A 27,127-nucleotide genomic window follows, 5' to 3' on the forward strand; every position below is an offset into this window, starting at 1 on the left:
GGAAGTGACGCCGCGTGGGTGGCATGGCGGCGGGCGGAGCGTGTCCGTGTCGGTGTCGGTGAGGATGGGGCGAGGGATGGTGTGGGGCGGCGGTGTTTGTAAAGCTACACGCCGCAAAATATTCGCATCCTTTTAATGGCAGGGATGCGTGAGATCAGACACTGACGGCGGCGTTTCGCCGGTACCGCGCTGTATGAGGCTTGCAAGGCAAATGGGTGCATGTTGTGCGCTGTGGCGGTGCTTCGTGTTACTAAAATCACTGCCTCGTAACTGGAAGGCCGGCATATTCCTTTTCGCGGTCGATAACGGCGCCGTGATGGGGCTAATCTGCGGCTCAATGACTTTCCGATCTCCATTCTGTGGGCGGTGATCCCTCGCAGGCGAGGGCTCCAGGATTATTCCTCTGCCCCCGTCCCAAACGGTGGCCTAAAACTGGTGTTAAGGGGAGTTGTATTTACTGAGGTGCTCCATCATCCTAAAGGCCATCCGAAACATTACCGGGGTGTCTCCGTTTCCCCTTGTTGCAGTGTTTTATCCTTCAGCACTAAAGGTAGGCTAGGAGCAGACATTTTGTTGGGGTGGCATCATGGTTCCATCTCAATGATGCACTGAATAGGGACAATGGCCTGAGGTCATCACTCCCCAATCATGATGTCAGCCTCGGCTCAGTGTCAGCATTCTCACCCCTGACTCAGCGGGTGGTGGGATCCACTCCAGGCACTTGAGCACATAATCTAGGCTGACACATCAGTGCAGTACAGATGGCGTGCTCCACTTTTGGAGGTGCGTCTTTTGAATGTGACGTTAATGTGCGGCCCCGTCTGCCCTCAGGTGGGTGTAAAAGATCCCATGACGCTGTTTAAAGAAGAGCTGGGGAGTTTTCCCTGGTACCCTGACCAACGGCCGTGCACCAATCATAAAGACCCGAGCAGGCAACTCACCAGCTCCTGCCACTGGAAGAGGTACCGAGCAGCAAATTTAAAGGGACTGCACACAAAAAAATTAGAGAGAGCATTGGTCCTGACCAATATTTAGCCCTCAACCAACATCACCAAAAATCTGGTCATTATTTCATTGATATTTTTGGGACCTTGCTGTTTTCAAAATTGGCTGTCACCATTCATTGCCTACATTCCAACTGTGACTACACTTCAAAATAGTTCATTGGCTGTAATGTGCTTTGGGATGTCCTGAGGTCATGAAAGGTGCTATATAAATGCAAGTGCTTTCTTTCTTTACAGTGAGTTCTGTGTAAAAGCCCTGCCAACAGGTTGTACCTCTGCTTCAGCACACCATCAAGGCTGATATTCCAGTGCCATACTGAGTGAGTGCTGCATTGCCAAAGGTGCTGTTCTTCAGCTGAGATATCAAATCGTGGTCCCAGCTCTTGTGGTTTAACTAGATGATCAGGATTCTATGATGATGCTTGGTACTTGGGAAAGTACTGAGTGAAGTGACTCAAGGTATGGTGTTACGACCTCTACTGATTATAATTTACATTAATGTCATCAATTCAGAGGTTCAGTGTAAGCTTATCAAACTCACAGATAACACCAAGCTAGAGAGGGCAATCAAATCTGAAAAAGCAGCCAAGTACTTTCAAAATGAGTTCAGGAAAATATGTAAGTGGGAAGATTAATGGCAAATTAAATTAAATACAGATAAGTGTAAAGAATCGCACATTAGAAGAAAAAGTTGGTGATACACAGACACCATTAATAGCATAGGTGACATTGAACAAGATCTAGAAGAGAAAGAGTTAACGGATTCAGCACTTAATTTTTGCTCTGCAGTGACTGGAAACACTAATAAAGCAAGTAGAATGCTGAATTATATAGCCAGTAGACCACTAGTTAAGGTGTGCAGCTGAAATTATTTTGGTGCTCTGGTCAGACCCAATGTTGAGTCCACTTTTGGTCATCAAGACATGAGAGACATTCAAACCTTGTAGGTGGTGCAAAGAAAATTCACAAGGTTGATCAGAGAGAGAAAGTTTGAGGAAGACTGGACACTTGGGCCTAGAAATTCGGTTGGTAGCGCCAGCGGTTAGCGCCTAAAGAGCCCGAGAATTGGGGCGTTACCCAATTTTCGGGCGGGCGCAGTGAATATAGCGCCACCTCCCATATTGAGTATCCTTTTAGCGCCGGCGCTAACTCTTTGTGCGCGCGGGCGCAGGCAGATAATGACGTCATTTCAGTGTGCAACGCCCTTTTGGCGCCCCGGACCGGATATTCGGTGGCGCCCGCAACCTTTCTGCCTGGCGCTATTAGTGACAGTTGGATGGAGCGTTCCCAGGCCCTTCTCGGACTCGGGGGGCGCTATTTAAAGGGGACAGCACTAGTATAAAAGCTGCAGCCATTTGGGCTGGCCATTCTGATCGTTGCTGGGGAGAGTTGCTGACCTTCTGTTGGACAGTAATTTTCTCATTGAGCCTTCGGAGGCACTGGCACTGGCAGCTTGAGGGCCTGGCTCCCGAGCTGGTGATGCAGCATCTGAAAGCAGGGAGGTGGAAGAGTGGCTTTAGCAAAAGGACAGCTTGGCAGCAAGGGATGCCAGATTGCGGCAAAGCTATGACATGGTCCACAGAGGGAAAGCATGCTGGCGGGGGGAACAAGTGGAAGGAGACAGTTGTAAAAGGTGAGAACCTTACCATTGCTGTCGACAATGGGGTCGGCAGCTGCAGTGGTTACAGGACCACTCCGACGTCCTCCTAGAATCTGGTGGACTCTCTCCTCGAGATCCGTGAGAGTGACCACTTGTGGAGGTCCTCCACTGGTGCAAAGCTGGTCTTTGCCAATCCTCGCCAGCTTGGACTGCAGGGGAAAGGATGATGCCCTGAGTGATCATCTCATGCCCCCCATGGTGCAAGAGCCCTTACATGATGCCTTGAGTCAAATGTGCATGTGTGTGCCCAGAAAGGGCCATGGGTGCTTGCTGGCAGATGGCCAATGGGGCACAGCCCACCCTGTAGCCATAAAGTCAGGTGCAAATGAAGGGATGCAGAAGTTTGCAGAAACAACACTCACCCTCACGACCCGAGTGAGGTCGTTGAATTTCTTTCTGCATTGGACAGGGCTCCTGGTCACCATGCTGCTGGAGTTGACCCTCTGGCATACATCCCTCCAAGCTCGTCGGTAGTCCTTATGATTCGGCCTCCTGCCATTGTCTGGGTAGAGAACATCTCGCCGGCGCTCCACTGCGGCCACCAATTGCTCCAGAGCCTCATTGGTGAAGCACTCTGCTCTCTGTCTCACCTTCTCCATCTGGTCCAAGTTTTTAGCGCCAGAGAAGGGCCTGCGCCGATTCTGAGGCCTGCAAGGCGCAGAGTGTGGATGCTGAAGCTGACTGACCCACCCCTTTAAGAGCTGGCCGGCGCCTGGAAGTCTCGTGGTCATTGGTAATTGAGAGCACCTGCGCTGCGCCCGTCCGCTCCGATATTGGGTTGCGCCAGAAGTTTAGCGCCTTAGGAGTCCCGTGTAACGCCTGAATTCGTGCCTCAATCATCTTTAGGGGCGATGCAACCCAATATCGCGCCAGGTGGCGATAAGTTGCGTCTGGCTATAAACTTTGCGCAGCGCCAGTTCTAATGCCTCAAGCGGGGCTATACCCAATTTCTAGGCCTTGGTCTTTTTAGTCTTAAAGGGCGTGAACCTCATTCAAATATGAGATAGAACTATGGTATGGAAAAAGTAAACTTGGAACAGTACTTCAAGTTACAATGATCATGGGACATGTGGGCAAAAAAGACAAATTTAGGACTGACTTGACATAGTTGTATATCACACAATGATCAACACATGGAATAGATTCTTAGACTGGGTAATGGAGTGAAAATGCTGGAAGGAAATGATTAGATATTGTGATGAAGGACTGTGGGTTTGTACTGGATGATGAGTGAAAATGACAAATTGTTTTCCTCCTCCCGATCTAGTAATAATTCGTCTCACTACTGCTTGTGATGCAAAATAACTGCTGCATTTGCCTACATAATAGTCACTGCCACTCTATTGTGGAAAGTCCATAGAAATATTTTGATGTAATAAGGTGTTAGATAAATGCAAATGTTATTTGTATAATCAGTAGATGAACACCGTAATGGGACGACTGAAAACTCCACCACAGATGTCTCCCTTCGTAGTATTGAGAGATTATGGTTAATTTTGGCAGTTTAGTAACATTTATTTTCTTCAAGTATCATCTTAATGTGACTTGGCGCAACAACAACTTGCAATCATATAACACATTTAACACTGAAAATGCTCCACGGTGGTATAGCGGTCGGTGGGGGTGGGCCATGGTGGGAAGGTTAGGACAGGTGGCTAAAAACTTGATCAGAAAGATGGGTTTGGAGAAGATTTTTAATGATGGTGGTAAAAAGAAGTGAAGTGGAGGGTTTGAGTAGACAGTCTAGAGAGTAGGTCTGAGGCTTCAGAAGGCTCTGTCAACAATAGTGAGCTTAAGGGACAAGTCAATCTAATGAAACCCTGAAAAAGTATTTAGGTAACCTTTCACTTCTTTATGAAGAAATGACCCTCTTTTTAATCTTGCTTTTGGTCATCTCTCCTAAATCTTGCACTGCTGCTCAGTGTCTGTTTCTTTATTGTGATGTTTTCTAAGTTTGAAGGTGCTATAATAAGTGCAAGATCTTACTGTGTCATTTGTTTGTGAAAAGTAAAGGAAAGACTTGTATGTGGTTTTAATGTGGAGAAAAATGATGCACCACGCTCTCCCTTCTCAAATATAACACGTTTTTGTGAAAAGCTATTTGTGATCAATTTTAAAAGCAAACAGTAGTTTGTTCCCTTCCCTGATGATGAACGTTTGCAGGTACTCGAGCTTCTGTAGAATGGTTTATAGCAGGGAAAAGAAGCCCAACTGTCTTTTTAAGTCCACGTTCTTACTGGGTTAAAAGAGAAGCTGAAATTAGCATTGAAACGTATCTGAAGAATGGACTAACCAATTCATATTTAGTGCAGTATTACAGGCCTCCATAGGTGGGGACCATGATTTATACACCAACAACTTGCATTTATATAGCACATTTAACGTAGCAAAATGTCCAAGGCGCTTAACAAGAGTGATATCAATAAAAACATTTTAGACACTGAGCCACAGGAGGAGATATCAGGACAGCTGACCAAAAGCTTAGTCAAAGAGGTAGATTTTAAGGAGCATCTTATAGGAGGAGAGAGAGGTTTAGGGAGGGAATTCCAGAGCTTGGGGCCAAGACAGCTGAAAGCACCGCCATCAATGGTGGAGCATTTAAAATAGGGGATGCGCAAGAGGCCAGAATTGGAGCAGCGCAGCGATGTTGAAGGCTTGTAGGGCTAGAAGAGGTCACAGAGATAGGGAGGGGACGAGGTTATGGAGGGATTTGAAAACACATAAGGATTTTAAAATTGAGGTGTTGTCAGACCGCGGGAGCCAGTGTAGGTGAGGAAGCACAAGGGTGATGGGTGAACAAGACTTGGAATGAGTTAAGATATGGGCAGCAGAGTTTTAGATGAGCACAAGTTTATACTGAGCCATGTCAAATTAAGTGTACCATTTGCACTATAGGAACTTGTGCTTTTGATGTTTAACAGTGCAGTTATACTGCCACTTTTGTATTGCCATGAAGTGGTTTCCATTTTGCAGCAATACAAATGTGACAGTATAACTCCTGTGTGCTGTCAAACCTAGTTTCAAAAAGGGCTCACTGATTCTTTGGACCTACTGGGAATTTTAAAGACTTAAAATTGTTTTATATAGAGTCTCCGACCAAGAGCTACAATATGAATACAACCTTAATGTTTGTATATTCTACTAGTTTAGCATAACAGCTATTCTTCAATATGGTCATCCTGTATTTGGTAGGTTGCACTTAATCAGATCATCGAGGGTAAATGCCTCCATTGTTTCTAATGGAGCAAAACTACCTCAATACTCGTCCTTGTACCCTTTTGTCCTAATCAGATATTTACTAAGCTTTTTAAAGGAGTTAATTGATAAGCCAATTGGCTTAAAGAAGCTGCTTTTGCTGGAATATCCACTATTCTAACATGAATTGCACACCCGTTAGATGGCACACGAGGTAATGGCACACAAGGTACTCTCTCACCAGTAAGTCATGGCAGCTTTGTTTAAGTGTTTAGTTTTGTATAGCACTACTTGATAGAAGCTTATCTATTTTATCAGATGAAAATTTAATTTTCTGTACTCATTTTGTCTTTTTCTGGTGAGATCAATACTGGCCATTAACTTGTATTTCAAATTTTGATCCTTTCAGGTGCCTGGGAGAGGGGTGTAACTTTTGCTAGAATAAAAATCAGAAAACAATGACTTCTTACAAACCAACCGTGATTCAGAGCTACCCAAAACTTGGAAAGAAGGTCACACAGGACACATTATACTGGAAACATTATAAGGTACGATCAGAATGAACGATCTTTGCTAATTCTCAAAGAGCAGATTTAATATGTGTGGGTATATTATGTTCTATCTTTATTTGTCTGTGCAAATGTTAACATTAATCATTATTTTGTAAGTGAGAAGGGAGAGAGCTTTCATCCTTCTTTAAGCCAATAGGCCAGTTTCCCAATGCCACTGTTATGCATACAGTGACAACAGTGCTTTTAGCTACAATCGAATATTTAGCCCTGGCACCCATAAGTATTACAGAATCACCAGTTCCAGCTATTTCTGAGCTTTGGGCTCCTTAATGTAAAATGAGGCCAGTTGAGTTTTGTTGAAACCACATATATTGTATTAAGTGAGATGGTTTTCATGTTTTCATATTTTCCCGTATATAAGACTGGGAATTCTTTATAAGTCTTGATATTTAAAACTCACTGTCCATATGACTGGATTTTGAGACGTTCCATATTTTATGCAAAGGAATCCATCTGTACCCCCGCATCACTAACATATGAAGTTGTACATCTGATGGAAATACCAGTGCTGGCTTAACTTTATTTTCTTTGTTTCAGGCTCCAGTTCAAATAAAAGAATTTGGTGCTGTGACAAACATAGATTTTTCTCCAATTGCTCCCTACAACTATGCAGTAACTGCTTCTACAAGGGTGAGTGCAGAATAAGTGTGTTTGTCTTTTTTAAAAAAATATGAAATAACTTCAATTTGATTTGATACAATAATCTTAGTGTTTCTACAAAACCATAATTGACTGTTTTACTGTGTCATATGTCTAGTACAGATCTATTTCTGTGATTTCGCAGTAATCGGAAACTGCGCGTTAACCATTCTACTCCAGTGTTCTGTTATGAGAGGTACAGTTGCATTTGGTACAATTTTAAACCCTTGTTCTGCCACTTCTGTGTTTTAAAAGTGTCAGTTGGGAATAGCTTTATTTAAATAAAAAAAGCGGGTGGATAAATATGTTGAATGAGATTGAAGATTATAAAGATAGAGATGAACAAACACTTAAGGAACAAGTGGTCTTGCAATGGTGGAACCATTTGTAGAATGCAATTGGTCAGAATTGTTACATTAGCTTAGTATTAAGGTGTTTTGTTGGATGGTCCTTTAGCATTTGGGAGAAATTTCACAGAACTTTTGAACAGGTTTATCTGTAGCTTTGTTGCCTCCCTCGAGATTGAATGAATTGGGTAGAGTTTGTGACAGACCAAATTGTACATGTTTTGTGGAAAGAAAGAAATTGAATTTATATACTGTCTTTCACAATCTCGGGGTGTCCCAAAGTGTGTTGGGTCCTATTAAGTACTTGAAGTGTAGTCACTGTTGCAATGTAGGGAAACGTGGCAGCCAATTTGCGCACAGCAAGGTCCCAGAAACAACAGTGAGATACGTGACTAGATAATTTTTTTTTATACGTGTTAGTTGAGGGATAAATATTGGTCAGGACACCTGGAGAATTCCCCTGCTCTTTGAAAAGTGCCATGGGATCTTTTACAGCCACCTGACAGGGCAGATGGGGCCTCAGTTTAACCTCCGAAAGATGGCACCTCTGACAATGCAGCAATCTCTCAGTACTGCAAAGTGTCAGCCTGCTCAAGTCTTTGGGGTGGGGTTTGAACTCGCCACCTTCTGAATTGGAAGCAAGAATGCTACCACTGAGCCAAAGCTGATACTGAAAGAACAGACTTGTTGGTTGAATGGCCTTTTCTTATATGTGCTTAACTACCTCTTGGTTGTTGGGAGTTGAGCTGTTGGTTCCAGAAGATGCCATGGGTGCAGTAATACGACCAGATCTCTCTCTCTATTTTAAGTCTTGATGCCTCCTCATTATTACTTACAGTTCTATGTGTAGGGTCAGTTAGCACTAAATTAAGTTTTTTTTAAAAACACTTAGTGACTTGTACGGCTGGGTACCCACCAACATATGTTCTTAAACAGCTGCTGTACTGGGTTGTTCTTGACAGACCTGTTGGATATGTTTAATAACCTCTACATTTAATTGTTTAGATCCACATTTATGGTCGATACTCTCAGGAACCTATCAAAACATTCTCCCGATTTAAGGACACAGCATACTGTGGCACATACAGAGATGACGGAAATCTGCTTGTTGCAGGCAGTGAGGATGGTATCGTTCGCCTTTTTGATGTTGATGGCCGAGCAGCACTCAGACAGTTCAGTGGACATACTAAGTAAGTTAAGAACATAGGCACTAGGAGCAGGCCATTCGGCTCTTTGAGTTTGTTCCATCATTCAGTAAGATCATGGCTGATTTTCTACCTCAACTCCACCTTCCCGCACTATCCCCATATCCCTTGGTTCCTGTAGTATCCAAAAATCTATCGCTCTCTGTCTTGAATGTACTCAACAACCGAGTATCCACAGCCCTCTAGAGTAGAGAATTCCAAAGATTCACAACCCTTTGAGTGAAGAAATTTCTCCTCATCTCCGTCCTAAATGGCCTACCCCTTATTCTGAGACTGTGACCCCAAGTTCTAGGCTCCCCAGCCAGGGAAAACATCCTCCCAGCATCTACCCTGTCAAGCCCCTTAAGAATTTTATATGTTTCAATGAGATTACTTCTCGTTCTTCTAAACGCTAGGGAATATAGGCCTAGTCTACTCAATCTCTCCCCATAGGACAATCCCCCCATTTCAGGAATCGGTCTAGTGAACCTTTGTTGCACTCCCTCTATGGCAAGTATATTCTTCCTTGGGTAAGGAAACCAAAACTGTACACAGTACTCCAGGTCTCGCCAGGGCCCTATATACTTACAGTAAGACTCCTTTACTCTTATACTCCAATTCCTTTATCGTACAGGCTAACGTACCATTTGCTTTCCTAATTGCTTGCTGTACCTGCATGTTAATGTTCAGTGATTCGTGTACAAGGGCACCCAAAGTGGATAACTTGACACTTCTCCACATTATATTCCATCTGCTATGTATTTGCCCACTCACTTAACCTGTCTATATCGCTTTGCAGCCTCTTTGCATCCTCCTCACAACTTTCCCAGTTGTTTACTCAGTTGTTTTCTAAGACCAGAATTAGAGGAGAAGGTAACGTGTGGCTGAGTACTGTTGATGGGCATTTGCCAATAAAAATTCTTCATACCAGTTTAAAAAAGCGTCATTTTGAAAAAGAAATTTCACTTTGGAAGAATGTTGTAAAGCAATATTTTGCCTAGCGTGGAGATCCCTTTTTTACACACTTCCCTTCACAGAATGGGGATTTTTTTTTCTGTCTCAGTGGAGATTCTTTCTCTTCACCCTCCAACTTCATCTGGGAGTTATTTATATAAGACCAGCAAGGAAGGTGTGGTCTCTGAAGGCAGTCAGGCCCAACAGATTGGATGCAATCTTCTGTTGTGAAAGTTTCAGAACCATCCAAGTTTCAGTTTTGAGGAAGCTTGTAAACCGACAAAGGCAATTTGGCCAGTCATGTCTGTACTGGCCCCTTGCTAGAGCAATCCACATCTGATCCCTGCTGTCTCCTCATCCTCTGTATCTTCTGCTTCAAATGTTTCTCCAAAATCTGAGTGTTATAGTTACTTAGTAGAATAATTAATACGATTTTGGAAAGTGTAGATGAGCACAGAGACATTGGTGTCCATATACACAAATCCTTAAAGTTGGCAGGGCAAGTTGATAAGGTGGTTAAAGCATATGGGTTACTTGAGTTTATAAATAGAGGCACTGAATATAAAAGCAAAGAGATCATGCTAGAACTTTATAAATCACTGGTTAGGTCTCAGCTGGAGTATTGTGGATAATTCTGGGCACCACACTTTAGGAAAAATGCAAAGGCCTTAGAAAGGGTACAGAGTAGGTTTACCAGGATGTTGCCAGGGATGAGGGACTTTAGTTATGAGCAGAGGTTAGAAAAGTTAGGACTGTTCTCCCTGGAACAGGGAAGGTTAAGAGGTGACCTAATCAAGGTTTTCAAGATGATGAGAGGTTTTGATAGAGAAAACCTAATCCCTCTGGTGAGCGGGTCAATACCAGAGGTCATAGATTTAAAATCATTGGCTAGAGGCCTAGAGGGAAGATGAAGAGAAATGTTTTCATTGAGTTATCGGACTCCTGAACGCTCTATCTGAAAATGTGGCGGAAGCTGATTCAATAAATAATTTTAAAAGGGTGCTGGACAGGTACTTTAGGATGAGGACCTTATAGGGTTACGGATAAAAAGTGGGGATATGGGACTAAGCACAACTGCTCTTTCAAAGAGCTAGCACAGGCACGACTGGCCGAATGGCCTCTTTTTGTGCTATAAGTTTCTATGATTCCAAGTCCATATTAATCCTTAGCCTGATGTATGTGGGTGTGTATTATGAATTCAGATGGATTTTTAATATGCTAAATGGTTTTTAAAATATTTGAAATTAGTTTCTTATATTAAAAAAATAGGCTCCAGCCTATCCTTTTTTTCCATCTGTTTTGAGTCCAGATTGCCAGCAAAAGTTAAATTGCAAATTAAAGCTAAGCAAATTTGTAACTTTTGTTAATTTAAAGGATTTTTTGCTTTCAATAACATTACAAGTGAAATGCAAGCAAATAATTTGAGATGTCCTAATAAGGTTACATTGGAGAAAGCCTGATAATTGTGATTTGAAACCCAAAATAGATGTGTTTGCCTTTATAATAATTGGAAGATGTAAAAGACCAACTGAGTCTAGGTAAAATCTTTTTCTTCAGAGCAGTTCAAGTCACTGCGTTCACATCTGACAAATATCGTTTGATGTCTGGATCAGATGATTACTCAGTCCGGCTTTGGGACATTCCAAGTTCAACAGAACTCCACTCCTTTAAAGAGCACAGTGATTATATCCGGTGTGGCTGCACCAGCAATTTGAATGCAGACCTATTTGTTACAGGTAAGTAGTTCTTATTGGAACAGCAATCTGTAAATGTTTGGGTTCAGTAGCATTCTTTCTTTGTTTTTCTACTTCCACTTAAGCAACCATTGACATCAGTTTTCAGCCCGATGTGTAGTGTGCCCCACCTCTCCGACGCTAGTGCAATCCAGGCTGTCTTTCTGTGTCGGACTGTTTGTAAGTGCAGTGTAATGTGCTGTTCGTCCTCTTGGTCTCTGTAGCTATTGATTTTGTCCACGTGGGAATAGAAAAACTCTTCACGGGTTGTTAGTCACACACACTTGTGATATAAAATGCATAAATTGCGCTTCTGGTACAATACATTGAATCTGCTCCACCAACAGTTTCTGATATTCTTCCCTATTTCCTGCTGTTTATAGGTTCATACGATCATACAGTGAAGGTATTTGATGCCCGAATGGATCAAAGCGTGATAACTATGGAACATGGGCAGCCAGTGGAGAGTGTGTTGCTTTTTCCATCAGGTGGACTTCTGGTATCAGCAGGTCACTATGCTTTGGCTGTTTAGAAATTTAGTGTTCTAAACTAGTGGAGTTTTTAATTTAGCTGTGCTGTCAAATGTAAAGGAATCTGTCAAGACAGCCAACTAATTTTCATCAAATCTACCACCATTCATATCTTCTTCCTCTCTCTCGTGGTCTCACATTGACAGTAGATCAGTATATTATCCTAGATACATCATAAGTTGCAATATAGCCTGGAGGATGAACTAAGTCTTGTTAACCTATTTTCCAGCCTTCACAATCCGCAGAACATTTTTGATTTTTTTTTACATTCTTTGTAACTTTTTCTGTAACTGCAAAGGCAGTGATATAGTTACTGACATCTGGAGTATCAGCATTAATAGTCCTGTGCTATGTTGTTAAAAAATAGACATATATTCCTTTATGAAATCTATACAGAATTACTCAACACATTTTTCTTGTGTTTACCATCTTGACGATAGCTGTAGCTTTTAAGTGCTGTTTTATTAATAGCTGTTCATCCTAATCGAGTACACTTCCCTTTAAAGGTGGCCGGTATGTAAAAGTCTGGGATATGTTGAAAGGTGGACAGCTACTGGTTTCATTACGGAACCACCACAAGACAGTCACCTGTCTGTGTCTAAGCAGCTCGGGACAGAGGCTGCTCTCAGGCTCTCTTGATAGGTAGGAAACTCATTTGTTCTTTGAACAGAATTGAAATGGAATCAGCATGTGCAAGGAGGCAATGTTTGCCTCTTTTAAATAGATATTAGGTTTTGGAAGGGTTATTTAAAATCTGGTATATGGATTGCATTAAAATTTTACCATTTATGTAAAATCATGTTAAATCTCATCCTGAGAGTTTACAGGTCAGAGCTGTTTAATACTGAGGTTTTGATGAGGTAAATAGGGAATGGCTATTTCCATTGGTCGAGGAGTCTGTAACTAGAAGGTATAATTTAAGATCATCAAAACAACAAAGGAACAAGCTGGAAACATTTTTTTTGTGGAGGCTTATTACGATGTGGAATGTCCTCCCAGAAACGGTGGTAGAAACAGAATCCATAATAGCTTTTAAAGTGGACTGGGTAAATATTTGAAAAACCTTTATTTCAAAGAAAGGGTCTGTGGATAGCGCTCTGAGTGTCAGTGTATTCATAATGGGCGGAATGTCCTCCTCCTGTGCTGTAAAAGTCTATAGTTTTAGAATCATAAAAGCCTCCGTATATACTGGATTTTGTGGTAGTTAAAATCACAATGTTGAGTTTTAAGTCTGTTGTAAAACAGTGTTTTTGTTAATGGTCTTTGATATTTCGGTTTTTAAAGTAGCATTATGCTTGTTTTTGTATATACACATATAACATATTAGAATCTTAATTTGCAGGCACGTCAAAATCTACAGTACATCCACATACAAAGTTGTCCATAGTTTGGATTATGCAGCAGCAATTCTGAGCTTGGCTTTAGCAGTGAGTATAATATGTTTTTGTTACGATATGGCTGATTATGATCTTTTCCAAGCATGTTCAGTCACTTAAACCCTTTAACTGCGTCTATACCATTTAAAAATGGTATGTACAGTAAAATGTATTGCAGTAAAGCAGATTTTTTTTTTTGTGCGGCAAACACAGCTGAGGTTGATTCTGTTTGTAGCTACCATCCATACTTGCGTGCGTGTGTGTTTTACGACAGTAATTGCTGGATACTGATCAGATTTCTCCCCTCGTCCTCAAAGCTTAGGTACTGAGGCCAGTTGCAACGTCACATTTCCTGTGCAGTGAAAATATTATAAAATATAGTAAACTTTAGCAGTTCAGCCCACTGATACAAAAATATCTTTTTCAATTTATTTCAAAATTTAATTTAGCCTGAAGATGAGGCCATTGTTGTAGGAATGACTAACAGTGTCCTGAATATCCAGCATCGGAAACGCAATGAAAAGAAGCTTGAATTCACAAGTAAGAAAAAGGGACCATCCTACAAATATTTCATAAAAGGAAAAGATTACATGCCAAAGAAGGTGAGCTGTTTGTAAAACGTGTACAATAATGGGCTAAGTTTATATTTGTTTGTCTACCTTTAGAAAGATCTGAAAAAATAATACTTCAGCCACTAATCTATAATGGATACTCCACATAACAGGTTTATATGATGTGTGTGGATTTTCTCTCTGGTGGTAAAATTTAATCAAGTTTACTTTTATTTCTGAAACATACTGGAACTGTTGTCAGTGAACAGAATCTCTTCAAGCAGGATAATAAACTTTACAAAATAGTCTTTACTTGACTCTTTTTTTACACTATGAATGTTCATTTGCTCTCGATTGCCACCGTAACCACATTCCTCTACTATCCCTCCCCCATGGTTGAATACTTTCAATTCCAATCATTTGTTGTTTGGCTGTCTGTTGATCCCCTGTATCTGCGGTTTATTTTATGGCATTTCTGGATCGATGCACAACATGCAACCCGCCACCAATTATTAGAGTGCATGTTCCACACGTCCATTTAGAGACCTGCACCTCGCTCTGGAATTCATTGTTGCTTTTCAGATGTGAAAGTGAATGATTTCTAGAGGCTGCTTTTCTTGGATACAATTCAAATATCATTTTCTGTGTTTAGAAAAAAAAATTGGATCATATTTAATGTTGAAAATATTAATTTTTTTAAAAAAGATTTGCTTTTCTAAGAATTAACCTACATTTTGTTTTTATCAATATCCTATAACAAATTTATTTTCATGTTTGTTCCTTTTTTTTCCCCTAGGATGATCTTTTGGTCAGTAAGCCAGTGAAGTGGCACCTGAAGAAGTACGACAAGCTGTTGAAAAGTTTCCGAGTGTCCCTTGCACTCGATGCTGTATTGGAGGTAAAGACCTGTCTTTGACTCCACAATACACAGTCTTTGATTTGTGAACCAGTGGTTAAGTGCATTTTTGGCAGTGAATGAATTGCACAGCACAGTGAAGGGAATTGGATTTCATTTTTGATTTTAGAATGTATCGTCAACTTCAATGTGAATTGCTTCTCAAAGTAAGGAATGTTGTAAAGTATTGGCCCAGATGTTGCTGCCAAAATAACGGCAAATTTAATGGTGCTCACCATTATTAATGTATAAATTGTTCAGCAACTTGTAAATATAAATACAAATTGCTGTTGCTGTTGCTGCTGCTGCGGCGAGGAAGAGATACCCCATGAATTGCAAATCACCACAAGTTGCTGGCCGATTTGTGCTGCCCTGCCGTTCGCCTCGTGGAAATGGCAGCTCGCCCTCAATTTTCATGAAGTTGCTGCATTGTTGCCAATTAAGCTTGCCCCAGAAAGTTGAGGCTGCTACGTAACAGCGTAAGTACCTGTTTAATGAGATTTATGTTCCTGCAATGCCAATCAACTTCTCCAGCTCAAAAAGAGAACAGTTTAAACTATGGAGTGTCATTCCTACAGGTTGAGATTTTTTTTAAATTTAGATTTTAATTTTTTCCCCCTACTTTTCCTTTGTCTCTCTTTCTCTCAATTGTATTTTTCTTTCCCTTTATTTCTTTCTGTAACTGCTTTGACTTTTTAAATTTATTTTTTTATTCATTGATGGGATGTGGGCGTCGCTGGCTAGGCCTGCATTTAGTGCCCATCCCTAATTGCCCTTGAGAAGATGGTGGTGAGCTGCCTTCTTGAACCACTGCAGTCCATATGGTGTAGGTACACCCACAATGCTGTTAGGAAGGGAGTTCCAGGATTTTGGCCCAGCGACAGTGAAGGAACGGCGATACAGGTCCAAGTCAGGATGGTGTGTGGCTTGGAGGGGAACTTGTAGGTGGTGATGTTCCCATGCGTCTGCTGCCCTTGTCCTTCTAAGTGGTAGAGGTCGCGGGTTTGGAAGGTGCTGTTGAAGGAGCTTTGGCGAGTTGCTGCAGTGCATCTTGTAGATGGTACACTGCAGCCATAGTGCGCCGGTGGTGGAGGGAGTGAATGTTGAAGGTGGTGGATGGAGTGCCAATCAAGCGGGCTGCTTTATCCTGAATGGTGTCGAGCTTCTTGAGTGTTGTTGGAGCTGCACTCATCCAGGCAAGTGGAGAGTATTCCATCATACTCCTGACTTGTGCCTTGTAGATGGTGGAAAGGCTTTGGGGAGTCAGGAGGTGAGACACTCGCCGCAGAATTCCCAGCCTCTGGCCTGCTCTTGTAGCCACTGTATTTATATGGCTGGTCCAGTTCAGTTTCTGATCAATGGTAACCCCCCAGGATGTTGATAGTGGGGGATTCAGCGATGGTAATGCCATTGAATGTCAAGGGGAGATGGTTAGAGTCTCGCTTGTTGGAGATGGTCATTGCCTGGCACTTGTGTGGTGCGAATGTTACTTGCCACTTGTCAGCCCAAGTCTGAATGTTGTCCAGGTCTTGCTGCATATGGACATGGACTGCGTTAGTATCTGACGAGTCTCGAATGGTGCTGAACAGTGTGCAATCATCAATGAACATCCCCACTTCTGACCTTATGATGGAGGGAAGGTCATTGATGAAACAGCTGAAGATGGTTGGGCCTAGGACACTGCCCTGAGGAACTCCTGCAGTGATGTCATGTGATTGAGATGAATGACCTCCAACAACCACAGCCAACTTCCTTTGTGCTAGGTATGATTCCAACCAATGGAGAGTTTTCCCCTTGATTCCCATTGACTTCAGTTTTGCTAGGGCTCCTTGATGCCACACTTGATCAAATGCTGCCTTGATGTCGAGGGCAGTCACTCTCACCTCACCTCTTGAGTTTAGCTCTTTTGTCCATGTTTGGACCAAGGCTGTAATGAGGTCAGGAGCTGAGTGGCCCTGGCGGAACCCAAACTGGGCATCAGTGAGCAGGTTATTGCTGAGTAAGTGCCGCTTGATAGCACTGTCGACAACACCTTCCATCACTTTGCTGATGATTGAGAGTAGACTGATGGGACGGTAATTGGCCGGGTCGGATTTGTCCAGCTTTTTGTAGACACCCTCCTTCTCCATCGTTCCGCTGTTTCTTTCTCAATCCTTAAATCTCATTGGTTAAGGGGATAGACTGTTGGTCCCATCGTTCACCAAGGTCCCAGATGCCCCGTTGTCTGTGCTGCGCCGTTATCAGCTCGCATCTAACTGGGCACGCTGCGAGATGCTCCGCTGCAAAAAAAAAATCTGGGCCATTATTAATTTGAGATGTAGAGAAAGTGTTTTTCATGAGATATTCCATTTTGGATTTTTGTGTTCATTTTCTCTCCATGGTTCAGCAGAATTTCTCTGAAGCAGACCTTGTCCTCTTAAAATCAAGAACCAGTATCTTTTCAGTACTCTCCACATGCAAAGTTACATGACTGGAGAATTATCAATTATCCTACTTGCACAGACCGAGAATAGTACCTGTAACTTTCTTGGTCTGTGTGGCTCAGCTGTTCACTGGGTAAATTCCTTAAACTACTGGGGAGCTGCCCAAAATATATTTAATGTTAATTCACAGATCAAACTCCTAGAATTGTTTCTAGCCAAAAGTACCTTGCAACATGCACCTCTTCAATTCCCCACCTTACTAAGCGACAATGTGTGGATTTAGTGTACGGTTGGAATTCTGCAATGTTCTGAACTGAGTGGTACTATCTTGCAGACAAAAATCAGGGTAAAGACGCCAGAGATTACCATAGGGGTTATGCAAGAACTTAACCGCAGAGGGACGCTTCAAAATGCACTTGCAGGACGAGATGAAAAACAGCTTAGTATTCTCCTTGGCTTCCTCATCAGGTAATGAGACGTCATCTTTGAATGTTATATCATAGAACAATACACTGTAGTTATGAATATGCACAATTAAATTGCTTAAGTATTTACTCAATTTCTTAGTCTAACCTTTGCTCTTTAGTAACTGGTAAACACATTAGACCCTACCCTATGATGTAAATTGTGTGAGCATAGATTAACAAGGTTCTTGCTGATAGCAGAAGACTTCGTTTCAGTAACATATGTTAGAAATTGTTCATGCATGATGTGAAAACAGGAAATTCCACCCAAACTGCACTTGAAATTATGCTGGTTAGGTTACAGTTCAAGTTTGCGCTAAAATTCGGCAGTGTAATGGAACATAATTGTTTCTTTTTTTTTCTTTCCATTAAAAAGTATTCTGTGATATATTTAAGAGTGGTAACCTGGTGCAGTTTGATACAGATTTTTGAAAAACGGGAGTCAAGGGTTATGGAGAGCGGTTAGGAAAATGGAGTTGAAGCCAAGATCAGATCAGCCATGATCTTATTGAATGGCGGAGCAGGCTCGAGGGGCCGAATGGCCTACTCCTGCTCCTATTTCTTACGTTCTTATGATTATTAATTCAGTTGAAAAAGGGTTTATCACCAAAAAATAAGCATTTTTAATAAGAGTATCCAGTCCTCTGCTCATGAGTAACCTGAAAATTACATTTAAAAATCTATACTGAACCATTCAATAGTTTCATTGGTGCACGCTTCAGTTTCTTAGTACAGGTTGAGCGTCCCAAATCCGGAGTTCTGGAATCCGGACTCCGGGACGATTGGTGGCAGGGGTCCGGAATCCGTAAAATGTTCTGGAATCCAGACACCCTGAGGGAGTCTTGCCAAAAACGCAACCTGGGCCCAGGCATTTCCGGACTCTGCACGTGTTTCTGATGTCCAAAGTCCAGAAATAGCGCAACCTGGGCTCGGGCGTTTCTGGACTTCGGACATCAGAAACACATTCCGAAGTCCGGAAAAACCCAAAAACCGGCTCGGCCTTGGTCCCAAGGTTGCTGGATTCTGGACACTCAACCTGTAAATTCAATATTTTTTGATATGAAAATACTTTTAAAACATGCCTGTGTGCCTAAGAAAATGAGCATAATTGGAAGAGCCTTCCCTAACGAGCGCAATCGGCAGAATCTCGCTATTTTGACCTGGGAGCGTGGCCAGTTTTGCGGGTGGGGCCTAATGTGGGCGAATTGAATCTTGAACCAGTGTAAAAGATTGCAGAAAACACAAACCTAAGTCACTTGCGTTTAAAATTCCTTGATCTTTTGTGCTCGGGTTGAGCAGATCAAACTACTCCGCCCGCCTCTTCTCCACTGATGTTTAGCAAAATCTCCTTTATTGAATTTTGTTTTACATTTTCTGTGCTCTTTTTGGGTGCCCTAGCTGAGCAGGGCAGGTGACTGCCTGTCACTGCTGTTGTAGCACTGTCATTAGTAGGTGCTCAAGTGCTCTGATTTTTCTGCTCCTTTTAGTGATACTGTGCAATATTTTTTTTTATTCGCTCATGGGATCTGGGCGTCGCTAGCGAGGCCAGCATTTATTGCCCATCCCTAATTGCCCTTGAGAAGGTGGTGGTGAGCCGCCGCCTTGAACCGCTGCAGTCCGTATGGTGAAGGTACACCCACAGTGCTGTTAGGGAGGGAGTTCCAGGATTTTGACTCGGTGACGATGAAGGATCGGCGATGTACTTCTAAGTCAGGATGGTGTGTGACTTGGAGGGGAACTTGGAGCTGGTGGTGTTCCCACACGCCTGCTGCCCTTGTCCTTCTAGGTGGAAGAGGTCGTGGGTTTGGGAGGTGCTGCCGAAGAAGCCTTGGCGAGTTGCTGCAGTGCATCTTGTAGATGGTACACACTGCAGCCACGGTACGCCGGTGGTGGAGGGAAGTAAATGTTTTAGGTGGTGGATGGGCTGCTTTGTCCTGGATGGTGTCGAGCTTCTTGAGTGTTGTTGGAGCTGCACTCATCCAGGCAAGTGGGAGTATTCCATCACACTCCTTACTTGTGCTTTGTAGATGGTGAAAAGGCTTTTTGGGGAGTCAGGAGGTGAGACACTTGCTGCAGAATACCTAGCCTCTGATCTGCTCTTGTTGCCACAGTATTTCAGTTAAGTTTATGTCAATGGTGACCCCCCAGTTGTTAATGGTGGGGGATTCGGCGATGGTAATGACGTTGAGTGTCATGGGGAGGTGGTTAGACTCTCGCTTGTTGGTCATTGCCTGGCACTTCTGTGGCGCGAATGTTACCTGCCATTTATCAGCCCAAGCCTGAACGCCATCCAAGTCTTGTTGCATGCGGGCATGGACTGCTTCATTATCTGAGGAGTTGTGAATGGCGCTGAACACTGTGCAGTCATCAGCGAACATCCCCATTTCTGACCTTATGTTGGAGGGAAGGTCATTGATGAAGCAGCTGAAGATGGTTGGGCCTAGGACACTGCCCTGAGGAACTCCTGCAACAATGTCCTGGGGCTGTGATGATTGACCTTCAACCACCACAACCTTTGTGCTAGGTATGACTCCAGCCAGTGGAGAGTTTTCCCCCTGATTCCCCTTGACTTCAGTTTTACTAGGGCTCCTTGATGCCAGACTCGGTCAAATGCTGCCTTGATGTCAAGGGCAGTCACTCTCACCTCACCTCTGGAATTCAGCTCCTTTGTCCATGTTTGGACCAAGGCTGTAATGAGGTCGGGAGCCGAGTGGTCTTGGCAGAACCCAAACTGGGCATCAGTGAGCAGGTTATTGGTGAGTAAGTGCCGCTTGATAGCACTGTCGATGACACCTTCCAGCTGTTCATTGAGAGTAGACTGATGGAGCGGTAATTGGCCGGATTGGATTTGTCTAGCTTTTTGTGGACAGGACAGACCTGGGCTGTTTTCCACATTGTCGGATAGATGCCAGTGTTCTAGCTGTACTGGAACAGCTTGGCTAGAGGCGCGGCTAGTTCTGGAGCACAACAGCCAGGATGTTGTCGGGGCCCATAGCATTTGCTGTATCCAGTGCGCTCAGCCCTTTCTTGATATCACGTGGAGTGAATCGAATTGGCTGAAGATGAGCTTCTCTGATGGTGGGGACCTCGGGAGTAGGCCGATATGGATCATTCACTTGGCACTTCTGGCTGAAGATGATTGCAAATGCTTCAGCCTTGTCTTTTGCACTCACTTGCTGGGCTCCACTATCATTGAGGATGGTGATATTCTTGGAGCCTCCTCCTCCCATTAGTTTAATGGTCCACCGCCATTCACGACTGGATGTGGCAGGACTGCAGAGCTTTGATCTGATCCGTTGATTGTAGGATCGCTTAGCCCTGTCTATAGCATGCTGCTTCTGCTTTTTAGCATGCATGTAATCCTGTGTTGCAGCTTCCTCAGGTTGGCACCTCATTTTTAGTTACGCCTGGTGCTGCTCCTGGCATGCTTTTCTACACTCCTTATTGAACCAGGGATGGTCCTCTGGCTTGGTGGTTATGGTAGAGTGAGGGATATGCCGGGCCATGAGGTTACAGATTGTGGTGGAATATAATTTTCTGCAGCTGGTGATGGCCCACAGTGCCTCATGGATGCCCAGTTTTGAGCTGCTAGATCTGTTCTGAATCTATCCCATTTAGCACGATGGTAGTGCCACACAACACGATGGAGGGTGTTCTCAGTGTGAAGACGGGACTTCGTCTCCACAATGACTGTGCGGTGGTCACTGCTACCAATGCTGTCATAGACAGATGCATCTGCGACAGGTAGATTGGTGAGGACGAGGTCAAGTAGGTTTTTCCCTCGTGTTGGTTCTCTCGCCACTTGTCGCAGGCCCAGACTGGCAGCTATGTCCTTTAGGACTCCGCCAGCTCGGTCAGTAGTTGTGCTTTGAAGTCCCTCACCCAGAGTACATTCTATGCCCTTGCTACTCTCGGTGCTTCTTCCAAGTGGTGTTCAACATGGAGGAGTACTGATTCATCAGCTAAGGGAGGGCAGTAGGTGGTAATCAGCAGGAGGTTTCCTTGCCCATGCTTGACCTGAAGCTATGAGACTTCATGGGGTCCGGAGTCGATGTTTAGGACTCCCAGGGCCACTCCTTCCCGACTGTATACCACTGTGCCGCCACCCCTGGTGATGGTGATGATGGAGTTTGGGACATTGGCTGAAATATCTAGAATCTACTTGGTAACCCCTTTCCCCAACAACTTGCTTGAGATTAGAATGTTGCTGTGTGCAGCATCACTGATTCAATACCGTGCTTTCCCACGATTAACAGAAAATTAGTGCCATGGTACATTGTATCAATATGGCATTCTCAGTGTGTAGAGAGAATATGCAGTATAACTGTTATTGAGGCAATAGAAACCTGCAATACCGGCCTTCATACCCTAGAATTGTTGCCCGTTGCTGTAGCACTGAAATGAGGAAATATGAAATCTTGTAAATATCATGTTAATCTCAACTTTTGTGTTTTTGACTTAATTGGCACAAAAATAATAATGCTTCCGTGGAGAATTGACGTTGTTTAATGGTGTATCTTATTTTTAGGAATGTTGTTGATCCGAGGTTTACACCTGTTTTAATAAATGTTGCCGAGGCTATTGCTGGTAAGTTCTATTTTTTCTTTTGCTTGTGCCTCATCTTTTAACATTTATCTTCTACATGCTGCCCCTCGGCGACATCAACCGAAAACACGACATCTGGTTCCACGTGTACGCTGCTGACACCCAGCTCTACCTCACCACCACCTCTCGTGACCTCTCCACTGCCTCTGATTTGTCAGACCAGTATTGGATGAGCAGAAATTTCCTCCCAATTTAATTTTGGGGAGACTGAAGCCATTGTCTTCGCTCCCTGCCACAAACTCCGTTCCTGAGCTACCGACGTCATCCCTCTCCCTGGCCACTGCCTGAGGCTGAATCAGGACCCTGTCCTAATATCTTCTTATGTGGCTCGGGTGTGAAGCACTTTGGGATATTTACTGCGTTAAAGGCGCTATATAAATGCATGTTCTTGTAGTTTCTGTGTCATTTGTTTGCTGTTCTCTTTTTGGGAGGGAGCAGGGCAGCATGAGTATACACCTGCTATTCTTGATCTGGCTACTAGAATGTATTCAAGATCAGCTTGGAGTGACTTCCCTCCCCCTGCCAATAGAAAGCACTTGTCCTTGGTTTGCTTATCCCTGAAAGATCAGCAAGATGGGAATTTGCTATGTGGGTGACCCTACTTTGTAGCAAGTATTTATATATTTTTATATTGTTTTTAAAAGAAAAGCTAACTCCAGTAAATGTATACTTTCATCTATTAGTGAGTTAGGAATCCAGTGGATTCTAATATATTTTCCAACACTGCTGATACTGTGATAGAAATGCATGTACACACTCCACATTGACTTCTGGTAGTTTTACTGCACCGATCTAGTTTGTAGCTATATCTATTGCCTATGAACACTTCAATATCTAATAAATTATATATCTTGGAGTCTGCGTGTTTGCAGTTCCACATTTCGCTGCCCTCTTTCCCCTGCCCCATTCTCTTGAATAAAGTGCAAAATTTGACTGTACTTGTGACACACTTGTTTGTTTTGGGTTTCAACAACATGAGAGGAAATCATTTCCTGGGAATGAAACTTAGTCATCCAGTGTCGGCATGGTCACATACAAAATACAGCTTGCTCTGCGCTGCCACATTATAAGCAGACCTTCACTCCAGCTGCAGGACAGGACTACCTAATGCACCAGATGATTCTTTTACTTCTCTCACAAATCATCCTCTCTAAATTAGATGACCTGTTTGGGCTGAATTATGGACAATAATATGCTCGGGTTGTCCCAAGTTCTTTTCACTTCAGCGATTATGCATCTGATCAGCTTGTTCTAGGTTGAAACTCATGTTCCATAGGTGAAAGAAGAGTGTGATAACTAGCTAGCCCCCACCATTGCCAACACTGTGCTTTATAGATTCTGAATGTCTTGTGCTTGTGAGCCCACTATATTCAACTTAAAGAAAACTAATGTAGAGAAACTAAAGTCAACAGCTCCAAAATTACAGTTACACCAGGATTGTGCCTGCTGATGCCCTGCAGCACTGATCCTGTCGGTGTCTGTCGGGGTATGTGGGAGGGCACCTAATTAGCATGGGGCCATTGGGTGCCTGCACCACTACAGGCATGTCTTGGCCACCTGCCAGCTCCAAATGGGATGATGTTGACTGTGGGAGGGGGTAGGGTACAGGGCCACTCCTCCGCGCCCCCCCCCCCCCCCCCCCAAACCCAGAAACAATTTTTTGGCCCAGTTTGAACCACTTGGGTTGTGCCTGCTTCTGCCCTTCAGGAGGTCAGTGCACTGCCTTTCACTGGGCATAATGGCCTCCACAGCTACACCAGTTTGCACTGCAGCTAGGGAAGCAAGAACTCCTAGCATTGGGAGTCCCTGCCCCCTCTGACACAGAGTTATGTTTGGGCGGTTGGAGGTTCCAACCCAAACAACATCCCCATCGGGGAAACTACCAGTGACTGTTGGCAGCTGATGCATTGTGGTCCTGGGCTTTCTGGAGTTACGATGGGAGTGCATTGGAATACCTGTGGATTTTCAGGCTCAATGTATCCACACCTGTGAACATTTAAATATTTATATTGTTAAAAGAATTAAGTTGGGATTTTATTGTACAGAAATTTGATGAATAAGTGATCTGCTTTATGTTTGCAAATGCACTTATTAATACATGCACAAAGTGATGGGAGATAGATTCACTTCAACAAAAAAAAATACAGACACCCCTAACGTTTTCCAGCATAGTGGTGGGTGAATCATCACACAACCACATTCCTAACTCCGAGCAGCATCACCACAGACCTGGAAGCAGGTCAGTTGCAGTTGGTGCGTGGGAGACTGGGTAGCGGGGAATACAGAAGAAAGAATTCTTTCTAAGAGGGGTTTGCAACTTCACGAGACATTTTAGAGTTGAAATCATTTCCAAGAGAAAATGCCTTCCTTTGGGAGTGAAATGGTTGGTGGAGAAATTGTCTATTCACTTCAATATATTCATTTATTGTCCTTTAGGTATTTATAGTTCTGTGATTGGTGAGTCATCAGTGATTGACAAGCAGTTCCTGAAGCTGCAAGACCTGATAGAGAAAGAGATAGATTATCAGGAAGAACTGCTTGAGGTCCTTGGAATGATGGATACACTTTTTGCTACCATGACGACCAGAAAGGAAGCTGCTGTTCCTGGAAATCAGAACTGCGCCTTAATTGCTGGACCTGAGCAGGAAGAACCAATGGCAGTTCCCTAAAGCCACACCTCTTCACTGACAAAAGCTGGATTAGGCACACTTGCTCACAAACTTATCCTGATATAATCCCCAATGAATTGAAGGTGAACATTGTAAAATGCTTATGGAGCATTTGCTATTATGCTATAGCCAAAGGCAAAGTTATTCCTGTTTCTTTGGGTTTAGTACAATAACACTCTGGGGTGATGCAGGGGAAGTGAAGTTCTATATGGCTGAGTTCCTTTGGGGAATAAATACTGTGATATTGTTTATGTTGAGGGGGGGTAAAGAATATTTTCTAATTATGTTTTTTTTTTCCATCAAAATCTCACCGACAGAAAGAGATAATTGTGTTCTGCAAAATTGATCATCTAATTCAGAAACTTGTATTTTGTACCAAGAAAACCAAATGTCTATCATGATAGAGCAATAAGCTTCAGTATACCACAGATTAACCTCGGTGCTGGAGCTTTTACAGTGCAGCACTCCTGCCTGACTGTCTCCCACTGGAAGACAGAATCTATTTTGTACATTATTTATACGGAATTTGTCCCAAGAAAGTAAAAACAATTTTTTAAGATCAGATTAGGAAGTTGACTGTCACAAGGTGAATGTTGCATATTAATGTATCTAATTTGATCTAACATTTGGAATCTCAGTGGATGAATATCTGTGTGCCATGGTACTGAACCATAAAGGTCAAGAAAATCGCAGGATAGCCGATCTTCGTAAAGTGATGGGAAAACTACAATTGGCTTAATCCTCCCTGGGCAAGGGAGAGAAAAATGTAGCCATTGTTCTTGCTCTTAGTTGCTATCCATTAACTCCTGCTGGAAAGTGAATATCTGCTGAGGAGATCTGGCCTTCCTATGATCTCCCCCCATTGTCAGACAGCCTGTCGGTACTTGCTGCCCAGGGTCACAATTGAAGAATAGTCACTCTGTTTCACGATAGAGGGGAGGAAATTGGAAGGAAACTTGGAGAACGGCAAAAATTAACATTTGCAATTGAAGAGTGAATAAGCACAGTGACCCAATTATAAAAGTAGATTTGATTTGGAGTGGTTATTTGTCAGAAAGTTGATCTTGCATAGAATTTTACCTTGATGGCTATCCCTTGTTTCGCTAGAATATGAAAAAGTAGTTACAGATCCTTCTCAACTTCTGAAAATGTTCTGCACGACGAGGGGCATTGGAGACAAGGATACTAAGTGGCAGTGGAAGGGCGCTTTTGTGTTTGAAAGCAATCATTATGAACAGAATGTTAATTAGTTCAACATTAGGTCACTAAAGGCTGTTCTCATTTAAGTATTAAGGAATGAACTGTGAGTGGTAAAGTTCAATCACAGGGTAAAGGCTTCACATGCAGTTTTTGATGTTACTCCAGAAACTGCCCACAACCAGTGCAGATGTTTAGATTTTAGTTTTCTTTATGTTAAAAAACCTGCAGCACTGACAGGTGAGCACATGAACTATGACTTTCAATTCTGATCAATGCAGCACTGGTTCATAAAGGGCTTTCTAATGTATGTGGGATTTCCATCTGTCCATGGCAACATGCGCAATTATTTCTTGCTGCATCTGAGTTCAACAGTTGGATGGTGGAAAGATGTGCGACTATCAGTGGCTAATTGTGGTCCTGGTTACACAGCGTGTCAGTGGATTTGTGATCATTTTGCCACAGACTAGGACATTGAATCGTTGCCCAGATAATAAGATTTGATCTGTGGTTGTCTAAAGATACTTCTGATGATGGAGAGAAAATCAAAGTGAGAGGCAGCTCACATGATACTGTCGTACCTACTACTGAGAGGTAGAGACCCAGAATCAGTACCTACTACAGGTAGACTATCCTTTATCCGAAAACCTCGGGACCAGCCGTGTTTCGGTTTTCGGAAAATTTCGGATTTCAGAAGGTATTTTATAAGACTGGGAAATTTGTCGGGGGCGGGGGGCGATGTCGGGGGTGGGGGTCGTGCGCACGACTTACGCTGAACGAAAAAACTTTCGGTTTTTAGAGGTTTTCGGAAGTTCGGATAAAGGATAGTCTACCTGTACTGAGAGGTAGAGACCCAGAATCAGTACCTACTACTGAGAGGTAGAGACCCAGAATCAGTTGCCCACCTGCTCTTGGCAAAACAGTATTATGGAGGAGTAGAAATTAAAATAAATGACTACAGACAGCAACTGCTTTGAAAAACAATTGTCAGAACATTTTGTGGTATCCTTCAGTACGAGTTTTAAACGGTGTGCAACAGTGTTTGATCCAGTCAAATGTCCAACCGTCTGATGGATATTTTTTCTAAAGCGTGGTTTTATTTAAAAATAAAAAATATATTGACTACTGA

At 43.0% G+C, this 27,127-nt stretch overlaps 1 protein-coding gene across 4 annotated transcripts; it reads left to right on the forward strand.

Annotated features, from left to right (window-relative positions):
* utp15 (UTP15 small subunit processome component) lies at window positions 1–27,127 on the forward strand. 4 transcript variants are annotated; one of them, XM_085990249.1, is made up of 14 exons: window positions 1–58; window positions 1,242–1,463; window positions 6,269–6,407; window positions 6,969–7,061; window positions 8,423–8,607; window positions 11,113–11,291; window positions 11,672–11,797; window positions 12,325–12,460; window positions 13,161–13,245; window positions 13,644–13,796; window positions 14,542–14,643; window positions 17,398–17,531; window positions 22,056–22,114; window positions 24,569–27,127. In XM_085990249.1, exons 3-14 carry the CDS (start codon window positions 6,318–6,320, stop codon window positions 24,799–24,801), a joined length of 1,575 nt encoding a protein of 524 aa, XP_085846375.1. In that variant the 5' UTR covers window positions 1–58; window positions 1,242–1,463; window positions 6,269–6,317; the 3' UTR covers window positions 24,802–27,127. The 4 variants fall into 4 exon arrangements, with proteins under 4 accessions (XP_085846375.1, XP_085846381.1, XP_085846396.1 ...); XM_085990255.1 differs by having other exon boundaries at window positions 1–52; XM_085990261.1 differs by lacking the exon at window positions 1–58 and adding an exon at window positions 87–550.

Source organism: Somniosus microcephalus, chromosome 1 (genome assembly GCF_052327205.1).
Source record: "Somniosus microcephalus isolate GS21.2 chromosome 1, FLI_Smic_1.0, whole genome shotgun sequence".
NCBI lineage: Eukaryota > Metazoa > Chordata > Chondrichthyes > Squaliformes > Somniosidae > Somniosus > Somniosus microcephalus.

Bases quoted from the DNA above. Each gene is read 5' to 3' on its own strand.
- utp15 (XM_085990249.1), top strand. From the start codon at position 6,318: ATGACTTCTTACAAACCAACCGTGATTCAGAGCTACCCAAAACTTGGA. The intron at 7,062-8,422 runs GTGAGTGCAGAA...TTAATTGTTTAG, and splicing joins CAGTAACTGCTTCTACAAGG to ATCCACATTTATGGTCGATA. The intron at 13,797-14,541 runs GTGAGCTGTTTG...TTTTTCCCCTAG, and splicing joins AAGATTACATGCCAAAGAAG to GATGATCTTTTGGTCAGTAA.